Source organism: Ailuropoda melanoleuca, chromosome 6 (assembly GCF_002007445.2).
Source record: "Ailuropoda melanoleuca isolate Jingjing chromosome 6, ASM200744v2, whole genome shotgun sequence".
NCBI lineage: Eukaryota > Metazoa > Chordata > Mammalia > Carnivora > Ursidae > Ailuropoda > Ailuropoda melanoleuca.
In genome coordinates, this window is record NC_048223.1 from 33,246,633 (window position 1) to 33,260,018 (window position 13,386).

Below are 13,386 nucleotides of genomic sequence, written 5' to 3' on the forward strand. Positions count from 1 at the left end.
TTTGTGTATTAAAGGCCCCTTTCAAAGGAAAATACTCAGACTTGGGACGCAGGCCCAGCTGGTTCATTATTTATTTTTATTTACGTAGTGAATTCTCTGGCATTTGTCTTCCCTGCTGGAACCACTCAGACTAGCCAAGATTTCCAAAACAGTGTTCTATTGTGGAAACAAGCGCCAGAGACTCGGTGCGCTAGATTGCCTCCCGTGACAGGCTTCGGAGGGGCCTGGGGCACCAGCTGGAGTGTTTTGTTTCCACCTCAAAGCCTTGAGGTAGGGCCTGCACCCCACCCTTCAACAGCCACAATTGCTGGGCCCTTCTGGAATCAAACATCCCCACCTGACGTTTGCTGGTCCTCCTTCTTGCTGCACTCACATGCGGCCCCCAGTCAGTGGCTTTTCACAGAGGTGGAGGCCTGTGGCAGTGTACTTCCTGTAGCCATCCAGAATGATCTCGGTTCTAAGTGGCAGGTGAACAAATTGAGGAAGCAGATTTTGGTCAACTTTGTGATTCACGCATTCCAGAATATGTCAAGAGCAGAGGGCCCCATCTGAGCCCTGTTGGCAGTTCCTCACCTGCTGGAGGCATCACCAAGAAATGCGGGGGACCAGGGGGTCACTACTTTCCCAGGGACTGCTGCTCTGAGAGCACGGTCAGCCGGCCTTGGAGGCAGGAAGAAGGCGTACACGCGGGGGCCAGGCCCTCTGGGAGCCCCACGCGCCAGCACCGCTTCTGAGGGGGCAGCAGTTTGGGGGCTCTGGTGGGACTCTCTCTCCTGGCCTCGCTGAAGACCCTGCCTTTTTCAGGTTTTGACCAGCGAGGTCGGGGAGGATGTGAATGTCCAGCAGCTCCTGTCCTCCCCGGGGACCTGGAGGGGCCGGGCTCAACAGATTCTCGTGTTGCAAAGCAAGGTGAGTGAACTTCTGGCCCTGAACAGGGGGCTTGAAACGCCCCGGAAAGGTCGCCCCACCCCACATGAGAGACGCGGAACCCTAAAAAGGCCCTCAGGCCCGGCAGAGCATACTTGCGTGACTGTTGTTTGATATTCTCCCCCACCGGCCTGATTTTAATTTGTTATTTGATGAACAAGCATTTATATAACACCACGTGCCAGGCACTGGCGCTTAGGGAATGCCAAAACCTTTGATTTATTTTACCCTAGGCATATTTTTTCCCCTAGTTCATGTAAATTTGCGTGACTGTTGCACTCGCCGGCTTTTTCCAGTTTCATCCAGATGCTTGTAGACTTTTGAAAGTCTGAATTACCCTATAAAGATGTAGCCTTGTCTCCCTCTTTATGTTCTAAATATTTTGGAGTATCTCTAGAGGCTAAAAGCTGGGGCTCCGGAGCCAGGCTGCTTGGATTCAAACCTCAGCTCTCGACTCAGCAGCTGTACGACCTGGGGCAAGTTCCTTCACCTCTCCGGGCCTCAGTTTCATTCTCCCTATGCCATGGATAATGGTAGCAGCTAGCGCACAGGGCTGATGGGAGGACTCAATGAGTCAATACACATAAAATGGCCAACACAGTGCCTGGTGTGGAGCGAACACTGTACAGAGGTTAGCTGTGGTTATTTTCCTCTTTTGCCTTCAAACCAAGAAGTGCAAGAGTAGGTGTGCAACTTCCCCTCTTGGCCAAGCACATGGCCTCATCCCCAGGGACCTCGAGTTCACAGTTCCTGGGTAGCTTTTATCCTCGGGACCTCCTGTGGGATCCTTGAAGCCAACACGAAGGGGGGATGGTGTCCAAAACACTGTGATTCATGACCAACGTGTGGCCTTGGGGTTCAGGGGACCCCAGTTTGAGTCTGGCCTCAGTCGCTGGTCTACAGTTTTGGTGACCTTAGGCAAGTCACTTTGTCCCTCTGCCCTCAGTCTCCTCACCTGCAAAATGGGAAGTGTTGTGGGTTAAATGAAATAACATCTGTAAAACCCCCAGCTCGGTGCCCGGCCATAATAAGCACTCGACACATTAGTTGTTATTGTTAAGCTGCGTACATAAGTGAGTGAAAATTTCATACTGTGTTCGCTAATGCTTAAATGCAATTACCGCACAGTGCCACGCGAGGGCGCTGATGTGTGCTTTCAAAACCACGCCGCTGCCCTTTACAGGGGATCCTGGTGAATTTTCCCTGCACAGGTTTACCCAACTGTGTTCCATCATTTATGTTGTATCAACATGGAAACCAGGGTTAGAAGGACTCTAGGAGTTACTCACTTCAATAAAGTGCAATAAAGCCATTGTTCTGTGGGGTGACATCTACCTGCCACTTGCCGAGAGCCTATGAGCGCTGGACGGTACACTGAGGGCTTCACCTAGGCCATCTTGGGGTTTCTCAAAGTTGTCTAATCCTAAAAAGCACCCATTGGACTTGTTTAAAATGCAGATTCCCCATCCTTGCCCTGGAGCTCTGACTTGTTGGTCTGGAGTGGGCCCCAAGATTTGTCATTCCAAGAAGCATCTTGGGGATTCCCAGACTCAAGTTCAGTATACTGAATCCTTATAACATTGTGCAGAGTGTACCCTTAGGCCCATTTCACAGATGAGGGACCCGAGATTCAGAGAGGTTCAGTAAGCTGTGCACAGTCACACAGCTAGTGAGGCTTGGAGCTGGTCTCTGAGCTTTTAAACCCCGCCCTCCCTCTGCAGCGTCTCCTGCAAGTGGCCAGGAGCCCATGGTCTCCCAAGGAGCGCACCCAGTCTTGCGTTAGGGAGTTTGTCTTTGTAATGAGGTCCTCCATCCATTCCCTTCCAGGTTCCTGGAGTCACGCATCTGCTTCTTGGTCTCACATAGCCCCTCAGCGAGGGGGTGATTTTTCTCATTCTCAAGCTAAACCTTCCTCCTGTCCTCCCCCCGCTTGGCTCGAGAGGCCACCTCAGCTTCCTCCCCCACCTCAGTGCCCCTGACATGGGACTCCCGCGTCCATCTCCAAGAGCAGCGTCCTCTGTGTAGCGGGGCTTCCCGTCGCCCCTGGGGACAGCCCGAGTGGCTGAGTCTGGGGGGACAGACCCCCTGCAGAATGATGAGTTTCACCACCCTCAGGTCCGCGAGCTTGAGAAGCAGTTGGCACAGACCCGCAGCCCGTCTGCAGGAACATCCAGGGACGACCTGTCAGTCTGTCCAGACCCAAGGAAGCTGTCGGCACAGGAGAGAAACCTGCTGAGGATCCGCAGCCTGGAGAGGGAGAGACAGGATGGCTGGGAGGTAACGCACGTCCAGGGAGGAGGCCAGCTGGGCACGTGGCACCGGGAGACGGCGACCACCCTGAGGCCCATGTGGTCACGAGATCTGAGCCACCCGTTAGAGGCAGGAGACACCTGGGGTCTGGGGTCGCCTCAGTGCCTGTTCCTCACATCCTGTCCCTCCAGCTGGAATTGCCTGACTGGGTCGTTAGCCCATTTCATGAGCTTAGGGTGGCCCCATCCTGGCTGTTCTGGAGGCTAGACCTGAAATTGCCCCTGTAGAAGGAGAGGAGATGGTCACAGCCCAGAGCGATGGCCCAGGGACAGGGTTGGGGGGCCCGATGGAGAAGAGCGGGCGCTGCGTCTCGCTGGCTGCACCTCGCAGTGCTGCGCCGGCAGTGGCAGAAGCCGAGCTCTACCAGGCTAATGGGACAAACAGAAGTGATAGGCCCGTGTAGACAAATGGTCTAGAGGTGGCCTAGTGTTAGGCACAGGTGGATCCAGGGATCTGGGGACTCGGTCTTGGTGTCCCTTTTTCCGGACCGGCTTCCCTCTCTCCCGTGGGGACTCCTGGATGTCCCAGCTTCTATCTTCCAGCCCAGCCCCCACAAACAAAGGGCTTCTCTTTCCCATAGTTCCAACAAAGTCCCAGAATGAAGCGTCACCCAGCTCGCTTAGGCCATGAGCCCATACCTCAGCCAGTCACTGCAGCTGAGGGTGCCGACTGCTCTGACCGGCCGGGCTTCCGATCCCCACCCCTAGGTCTGGGAGCTGAGTCAGCCTCTCAGAAGTTGGCGTGAGGACGGGGAGCACAGCTTTCTCAAAGAAAATAGAGGAAGAAGAAGGTTGGGGTGCTGGCAGGCCGAGCAGACCCACTTCAGTGGCCCTGGCAGTGGGCTTCCTAACAGCGAGGCCTTGCTTTTTCATCAGGAGACTTCCATTTGCAAGTGCTGATTCAGGACTAGACCCCGTGCTAGAAACATTGTGACCATCGCTGTATTGCACCCCCAGCGTCCTAGATCATCGGGTGTGAGGGAGGAACAGTGGGGCTGGAGAGGCGGGCTGGGCCAGGGCCTCCTGGACCTTGTATGCCAGCCAGGGGTTTTGGGCTTTTATCTTGAAGGAAGTGGAAAACCACCAAAGGGTTTTAAGTCATGGAGAGACATGGACCGCTGTGCAGGTTGGGAAGGTCACATGGTCAGGAAGGGGGGGCTAGGTCAGAGGAGGCGTGGGAGGCAGAGGCAATAATCCGCTTGAGACATGACCAAGGACCTGAGCTAAGGCAGTAGGACTATCGCCAAAGGCCAGACACCTGCAACATTTGAGGGTCGACTTTACAGGGCTCAGTGACGGGATGGAAGGGAGAGAAGCGGAAGGGTTGTGAAGAACTTCCAGTGAGTGTAGCAGGTGGGTAGGGGAGACAGGGAGGGGACTCAAGGGAGATGGGGGGAGCTGAGATTTGAAAATGTTGGCTTTGAGGTGCCCCTAGCTCAGACTTACACGTTCACACAGAACAGAATATGTCGCAGTCGTTGAACCAATTGTAAGCCACAACATGGGTGGAAGGAAGCTGTTCCCTGTGCGGCCTTCCTCTGCCAGGCGCCTGCTAGAGCCTCGAGTGTGCGGCCAGCAGAGCAACTGGTAAACAATGGCTGCCCGCCCGCAGAGATCGGCGGTCTTCCGGATTCATCATCTCCTACTTTTTGTTTCTATAATTCACTTCCACAGGGATCTGAAAACACTTCTCCAGGGATAATTAACCCTCAAGACCAAAGCAGATTATGTCACCCATTGCCCAAAACCTCCTCAGGGTCTCAATCTTGGCTCCTAATGGTTTACCTAATCTGGACGCTGCCTCCTCCAGCCTTGTTCCTGACCTGTCCCCTCTCTCACTCCCCTCTACCACACATGTCCTATCCCAGGGCCTTTGCTCCTCCTCTCGCCTCCTTTAGTCTCTTCTCAGATGTCGCCTTTCGGAGAGGCCTTCCTGACCATGCCATTGTCCCTCCCACCCCATTCCCTTCCCCAGTTTTCAATAAGCACTTGTCACCATTTAACATCTGTCTCCCCAGCTAGGATGTTAGCTTCTTGGGGACAAACACTCTGTTTTGTTCTCTGCTGTCTCCCCAGCACCTGTAACAGTTTTAAGTACACAGTACGCCCTCAGGAAATATTTGAGAAGGGAGGTGGGAAGGAAAGAGGGAAGGAAGGAAGGAAGGAAGGAAGGAAGGAAGGAAGGAAGGAAGGAAGGACGGACGAGCTGAGGGATGGAGTGAAGGAAGGAGGGAGCCTCTGAAGGCATGCACAGCACTTGAGTCTCCAGTTAGTAGCTGGCCCGAGCACAAGTGAGGCGCAGTCTGGGCTGACGTGCTGGACGTGCGTGGAGGCAGGGAGGCAATGCAGCGGGGTGGCACCTCCCTCTCATTCTGGCTCTTGGTGGGGTGAGCCACTTCTGTTTGAACCCTAGGCTTAGTGCTGTTCACGACAGCGTGGCTCTACTCTTTCCCCAGCTCAGGCCGGGACTGAGAGACAGCCATGCTCTCTGGAGGACACACCCACAGTTGGCAAGTGTGATTCCTCTCATGTCTGACCCTGGCAGAGCAAGGGCAGCTGCCTGGATGCCTGTGTTCTCGGGCTGACGGAGGAGTGCCATCATCTATTAGTGACGTCCATCACGTGCAAGGGCAGGGCCCCGCCTGACACCCCTGAGAGATGGGGGCTGGGAGCCAGGGCCCTGGCTCTGCTGCTTTGCTCTCCGGCCTTCAGAAGTCCCCTCCTGTCACTGGGCCTCACCTGTGAGCGGGACCCCGGGACCCATGCAGCACCACTGCCCTGGACTGTACTTCCTGATTACAGAAACTTGTGGGTGAGCGGGATGCCCTCCAGAGAGAGCTTGAAGAACTGAAAAAGAAGTTGGAGGGTGTCAGGTCACGGAATAAGGTGCTGTCAAGCGAAGTGAAGACCCTCAGGAATCAGATGGGGACCCTGGTGGAGAAAGGTCGGCATGACGACGAGCTCATCGATGCCCTTATGGTATGGCCCAGCCACTCACGTCCCATGAGAGCCAGGGCCCGGTCCCTCCCACATGGGCCTCCACCCTGCCCGGGAGCCCATGACCCAGCTCCAGTCAGAGTGAGCCCTCACTTACCCCAGAGGCCACCTGCATCATTCAGAAGCCCATGGCCTCACCCGGGCACCAGCCCCAAAGCCACACCTCAGGGACAGGAGCAGTTCAGAGGCTGCCTGAGCACGCGTACACGTCCGTTGTGTGGTGTTGGTGCTGGCTGTGACGTGTTAGAGCCACTGGTCCTGTGGACCCCAGAGGAGGAAGAAGTGGCTGTGGGGAAGGAGATGGGAGTACACCCTTGGTCATTTCTCCTTCAGGGAATGGAAGGGACAACTGAGGGGCCAGTATGAATTCTGGTCTGTGTGACAGCCTGCAGCCCCTTCCGGGCACTTGGGGTGCATGTGGTTCATAACGGTCAGTCGCCAAAACAACCCCTAGGGTCGTGTGTCATAATCCCATTTCACACGTGGGGAAACGAAGACTCCAGTAAGTTAGCTACATTGTCCTAGACTGTACAACTGAGTTCAAACCGGGTTGCTCTGACCGTAAGGCCTGCCTTGATGATCGAGGCCACACCGCTTTCCTGACCCTAGCCTGGCCTTTTCTCTCTGGGACCTGTGGTGCCCCAGGGTTTTGGTCTCTAAATCCCAAATTGTGTCCCAGGCCCCTGGGGTGGCCATGTCTGGCTTGGCTGGGGGACGTGGGGTGGTAGGCAGAGCTCAGAAGACCTGAGCTCTAGGCCTGCCTCTGTTGCCCTCCCTGGGTGGCTCTGGGGGGTACGTAAGGCCAGTGCAGTGGCACCCCCTCTCTGAGCCTCAGCTTCCGGTTTTTAAATAAGGTGTGGAGCTGGCTGTCCTCGGAGGTCGCTGTGTGCCACCATTCTGTATTACTGCAGATGGCATGATGAAAGGGCAGAGAAGCCCCAGCCCGGCCATCCACCAGCACTGTGCCCTTGGGCTCTCTGGGCCTCAGTTCCCTCCCTGTTCCCAGTCACTGAGCTGTCCTTTCTGTTAGCCCTCAGATGAAGCCTCCAGCCCGCTAGTCTCCTGGGGGCACTGCAAGGGATGGGGCCTCAGTCGGGTACGGAGAGATCCCTGGCGAGGGGTCCAGGTACTGCCTCCAAGGCCATCTCCCAGCAGAGGGATAGGATTTCTCTTTCCCCAAATATCTCCCCCACTGGCTGAGGGCCCACCGTCTGAGCTGCTTTCTGTCATCCCTAGAGCCCCTTCGATGTCCTTCTTGGCCCAATCTCAGAGAAGGATGTTGAGGACGGGGGGAAAAGGGCGTGGCCCCCACCTGCTGGCGAGCCCCCCAAGGGCAGGCGAAGGAAGTGCCCCCCCCCTCAAGGGAACAGGTCGGGTCCCACTGCTAGGTTCCTGCAGCCGCAGGAAGTGGGTGCGGGAAGGCAGCTGTCCCTGTCCTGCCTTGCCCGGTGGTCATGGCTGACTGGCGTGTTATCTGCCCTCCTGCTTGGCCCCGCAGGACCAGCTGAAGCAGCTACAGGAGATCCTGGGCAGCCTGAGTCTGCAGGAGGAGAAGACCCGGGCGTCGCAGCTCCGCCTAGACCAGCGGGTCCACAGTGAGGCTCAGCAGAGCAGCGGCCTCATCACCGAGCTGCGGGCCATGGTGGCTGAGCGGGAGGCCAAGGTGCAGCAGCTGGAGCTGGAGATTGGCCAACTCAGCGTGCGGGTGAGTAGGGCGCTGGCCTGGCCCAACGGCCAGTTCCAAGCCCCGGTAAGCCCATCTGCAGTCCAGAGAAATCTCAGCAACTTCCAGGCTTTCCACCTGCCTTCACTCAGGCCGCACCACGTCCTCCCTGGCTCCGCTCTGGTCCCCTGCTTCCATCTGGCTTCCCACGCATTCTCACATACCTTCCCTCTCTTCCCTGATTGTCTCCCGTCTCTGCACAAAACCTGTCTGTGGTTCCCTGTCACCGTTGGCCTCACCCAATCCTCAAGGGTTCAGGCTCCTTCCAGCTCTTCCTCACCCGCCCCCGCTGTGGCCGTCATGCTAACGATCCAAGGTGGTGGCTACAGTGCCAGGCTTTATGTTCACATTCCAGGCGGCGGGACGGCGGAAGGGAAGCTGCGTTCCATCCAGCTTGCAGGGCCCCACGTGGCAAGCTCCTGCTGCCACCCCTCCTGCCTCTCCTCTTCACCCCTCCCTTTCCTCCACACTCTGGCCACATGGCCACCATTTAGCTCCTCACATAGCCCTGCTTTCTCCTCGCTCCAGGCTTGTGCGCACACCTGCAGCAGGTGCCTTCCCCTTCCTCCCCCACTGCCACTACCTGGCCGGGGCCCCCAGCCTTTAGCTCTTACTAGGTCATGAGCTCCTCCAGGGAGCCCCAGGCCCCAGGCTATGTCCCATGCACTCCTGGGCACTCTCCTAACTCCCTGTGCATCCCCAAGACAAGCTTGTGTCACCCTGTGTGATCATTTTCCTGCCCCCCAGTTCCTCTTCTCCTCTTGAGGGGGCACATACCTTGGTGCCTCATTGCCTGGCACAGGACTGAGCAGCCAGGTGCTCATAAATGCTCCTCTAATGAGGGAGCCCCTGAAGACAGATGCCATACCAGCACAGCCTGGGCTGCTGGGGGTCAGGCCCCGTGGGCTCTCTGTGGCTGCCTCCTGTGGTGGTGGTGCTCAGCAGGGAGGGGACTTGGTGACCTTGACAGGCACACAAGTCTCCCAGTGACAGAGAAGCCTCATAGCCAGGTTGACTGGTATAGCCTAAGGCATGTCGCAGAGCAGCCCTGCCCTTTATTCCCAGGGATCCATGGTCCCGTCAAAAGCATGGTACCCCAGGAGCCCCTCAGCCCCAGCCTCAGGCTTGTGTTGGCTGGGGTTGGTGGTTTGTCTCGGAGCCGTCCATCCCCAGAGGCCAGGGCAGCATGGGACCCCTGAGGGCTGAGGGGGGAGCCCAGGGTTATGACAAAGAACAGGGGACAGGGTGTGTGTGGCAGTGAGTGGCCTTGCAGTCCTAGCCCTGCTTCCCACTGGGAAGTGAAATCTGAAGGAACACATGGGAACATTCCAGTATTTTCACCTCACCATTGTCCTGGCTCCAGGCACACAAAAGGGAACCGATTCTTACCTTGGAGATCATCAGCCGACTGGGGGCCAAGCGTTACCCACCAGACAGTTGACGCATGCACCTCAGGATGGGTGGGGCTGGGGGACATGCCAGGTTGTCTGGGGCTCACACCAACTGGGCCTTACCAGCTATCTAGAAGAAGGAGGCAGGAGGAGGGAAGGGGGTCTGGTAAGCCCAGCCTCCCCCCAAGACTGCTGGCCTTTGCTGAGGCCCAGCCAACCTCTATGGCTCCGGGTGTCTGCAAAGTCCAAGTGTCTCCAGCTGACAAAGGCAGCTGGCCTCAAGTCACACCTGGCAGTCACCCTGTGTGGGTGGGGCTGCCCCCAGAGGTGGGTCCACTCAAAGACATCAGTCTCTGATCTGGCCTGAATCAAAGGCCATGCACTCCCCTTTGGGACCTGAGTGTAGAACAGTTTCCTGGCCCCCGTCAGCACCTCGAGCCCTGTAGCTCCCTTTCTGAAGAGAGGCATTATTAGCTGTCATTATCATGCAAGGAGTGCCTTCACCAAACAGGCCTTGCTTTTCACTCCTGAAAAGAAGCCTCTTTCAAATCCCCTAAAAGCCCCGAACTCAAGCCAAGGCCCCCTCCTGCCTTCTCCAGGCCTCTGAGCCAAAGCGCTGAGAATTGAACTCACGTCTGTTCCCTGCAGTATCTTCAGAATAAAGGAGTGGGCAAAGGGTCCGGTGGGACTGAGGGCAACCCCGCCTATACCAAGTTCCTGGAGGACCCGGGCCAGACCAAGCCCCCGGCCTCAGCAGGCGATCACGTTGGCAGGCTTGGATCTTCTCGGTAAGAAAAAAAAATGGGATACAGGGGTTGGAAAGTGAATATTAATTATTCAGAAGAAAAGTTGCCTCTGCTGGGAAGCCACGGGTGCAATTTTAAGATGACTGTGTCCTTCCAATATGTGGGCCTCTCGTATTCCATTAGCCTTGCATCTGCATGGAGGAGCTGGTCCGGCCCAGATATTGTTTCTGTAAGACGTCTGGTTGCAGCTCCCTGTAATATCCTCTCTGAGCTGGTCTTGAAATGCACCTGTTTCTAGGATTCTCAGACAGACCTGTGTTGGATTGCTCGAGGCTCTGATGTCTCCTGGTTCTGTCTCGTTTTGAGCCAGCAAGAGTTCTAGAAAGAAGGGCGGCAAATCTGCAGGACTGCCCGGCCAGGGTTGCCACGAGGGTCCGCGCTGGCCACCTCTTCGGGCTCCCCAGATCTCTGCTGGCCCCTGCTCTCCTCCCAGGTGGGGCCCAGCCTGCCTTCCTGTGGTGATGAGCCCCTTCTGTGTTCACACAGCTCCGTGACCAGCCTGGGCCACACGCTGGTGGAATCTGCTCTCACATGGCCTTCTCTGCCCAGTCCTCACGGGGCCTCTCCCAGGTATGAACCCAGGACCTCACAGTCCCTCCCACCCTTGATCATTCAGCCAGTACTGCCATCCCACTAAAAGGAGGGGAAACCGAGGTCAGGCCAAGTCCAGGGACTCTTCCAAGTTTACATAAGGACATGGAGGGCCAGGGAGGGCCAGAGCTTTATCCGAGTTGATAGAGCAAGTGGCTACTGAACCAGAGTCTTGGCCTCTGGCTTGCAGTCTGGTGTCCCTTCCTGCTTCCACAGAGTTAACAGTTCCAGGAGCCCGGCTCCTTTCCTTGTCTTCTCTTCCCCACTGAGAATCAGTCTCTAGGGGGAGAATTTCATGTCATATGGGTTCCCACTTTAAGTCACTGATATCCCCTCAGCTCTCTGGCCCCCTCTTTGTTGTTAGAATCAAGCCTAGGGCTTAAATGGGCCTTTTGTTCTTCCTGCCAGCTCACAGACAAATAGTGGCTTTGTCCTGCCTCCCAGCCCTGTCCTGAGCCCTGCCCACTATCCCTGGAGCCATGATCCTGCTGTCGGCCCCCATCCCCACCCCTCAGGCAGGTCAGCCCAGGTTCCGGGCCAGGCCTCTGAGGGGCCCGAGTCCGAGTCCATGTTCGACTTGCTCCGTGGCTCCAGGCATTGGTCCTCTCTGGGATGCTGTTTCCCAAGAAGGGCCTGAGACACTTCTGGCCTGACATTTGGCAGCACGGGGGACCACCGTGGGCCAAGGCCAGCCCTGCTGCTGCCCCACCCATCAGCCTGGGGTCACAAGGGCACTTGGGGGCGAGTGGGCTGCTCCGAGCCACAAGGGCTCACGCCACACTTCCGAGAGTGGGTGGCCTCGTGGTGCCCCGGGGAGAATGTCCTGGGAGACAGGCTCTGTCTCTCTGAGGTTTTAGTCACAGTAGTGGGAGCAGGAAGAAGGACAAGATGGTCCTCAAGGTCCCTGCCAGGCGAGTGTGGCTGTGGCCTTTGCACTGCACAGGGAGGCGGGAGCAGATGTGCTCCTCAGCTGTCCAGACTGCTGGTTCTCAAGCTTCTGGGCCACACAGATGCTTGCTGAATCCAACCACGTGCGGGCCTTACCCCCCAAGGAGCGTACAGTCCTCTTCCATCAGCGACAGGACAGGCGGGAGCGACCCCAGACAGGGTGTGTACTGGGGCTGGCGTGGTGACTGTGATGGGGTGTCTGAGTGGACAGACTCTTTCTCCTGCAGCTGCCCCTACTACCCCCCCCCACCGCGGCCCCCGCATCACCCCCCAAAATCGTGATCAGAGCTTTTCCGAAGCGCAGCGTGCACACTGATCAGCCGGGTACCTGTCGGGTTAGACGCGGGCTATGACTCGGCAGGTCTGGATCCGTAGCCGCCGACTCGGAGACTGTACTTTGAGCAGCAAGGCCTTCAAGTATATTTAGGAGTCAGGACACGGAGGGCTCTGCAGTCCTCACGCTCATCTCAGCCAACCCCCTCAGTGTTCAGAGGGAGGACCAGGCCCAGAGATGGAAAGAGATCTGCCCAAGACCCCAGACCCAGTTAGCCTCTGGCCTCGCCCGCCGCAGCCCAGCTCTCCGCGTGTCCTGTGATGCTAGAAGAGCAAACCCAGGGCCACCAGAGTCTCAGGGGGAAAGGTGAGGGCAAAGCACAGAGTAGCTTGGGACTCACATGCAGGCGGGGGGGGGGTTGGGTGGGAGGCAGAGCTCACCTTCTGTCTGGGCTCCAGCCAGCAGGTCAGGGGCTAGTGGGCAGGCCCAGGGGTGAGGAGGGTAGCAGTGACCAGCTAGATCAGCACTGAAGAAAACCGACCGAGTCACAAAACCAAGCGTCTAGGAAAGTGGGCTGGGCTTGGGGCCAAGCCAGGAGATGCAGGAGGGTGGGGCAGGCTGACAGGGGACAGAGGCTGGGCCCACCTAGAAATGGGCAGGGTGGCCAGGCCCCTGACCACCCAGACACCCGGGGCACCCTAGGCACTCAAGGGTCAAATTCCATAGCAGCCAGCCTAATTCCAGGCCCCTACAGGGACTGGGTGGACAGAGGGACTGATACAGCTCTAGCCCTGGTGGGGTCGGCTGTGCAGCCAGCTAAGTGAGGTTTAGAGACTTCAGCAGGCACAGGAATGGTGGGCTGAGAAGAAGCCAGAGCAGGAGGACCAGCAGGGCCAGGAAGGACTGGGTTGGCTTCCTTCTCTGTGGCTGTCTCTGAGGGTCCCTGAATGTTCTTTCAATCCCTCCCACCATCACAGGTAAGTGTATGTCTTCAGATAACCCCTCAAATGACCTCTGTCCTCTGCCCCCACCCTGGTCCCCAGGTTCTCGGACTCCCCCGAACAAAAAGGCTGGCAGGCACAGGTGACAGAGCTCAAGGCCCTCTGGCAGGCTACGGAAGTGGAGCGTGACCGGCTCACCGAGTTTGTCACTGTCCTGCAGAAACGGTAACACATGGCACCCAGGGACGTATTCTCTTGGGCCTATATGGGCTGGGGGTGTGACAGCCTGGCACAAGGGCATCCTTCTTGGACAGGGACCCAGTCTCACCTATGACTGGCTCCACCTTCCTGGAGAGTTTGGCCTCCACGGTGCTGGTCTAGGGTATTCCCAGTCACCACCTGTGTGCTCACCTAGGTGTCCCACAGCCTTGGGGCCCTATTGTCACACTTGTGGTTTACCCTGTCCTACGCGTATTGAA

General features: G+C 57.3%; 1 protein-coding gene across 1 annotated transcript in view; it reads left to right on the plus strand.

The window, feature by feature from the left end:
• The window catches only part of CCDC13 (coiled-coil domain containing 13), a 53,722-nt gene that overhangs the window by 25,857 nt on the left and 14,479 nt on the right, over positions 1-13,386 (plus strand). Inside the window, exons 7-13 of the mRNA XM_002925607.4 lie at positions 805-909; positions 3,043-3,204; positions 6,039-6,215; positions 7,732-7,938; positions 9,996-10,135; positions 10,640-10,723; positions 13,010-13,132. Coding sequence (XP_002925653.2) covers positions 805-909; positions 3,043-3,204; positions 6,039-6,215; positions 7,732-7,938; positions 9,996-10,135; positions 10,640-10,723; positions 13,010-13,132 — 998 coding nt within the window. The remainder of the gene's footprint in view (positions 1-804; positions 910-3,042; positions 3,205-6,038; positions 6,216-7,731; positions 7,939-9,995; positions 10,136-10,639; positions 10,724-13,009; positions 13,133-13,386) is intronic.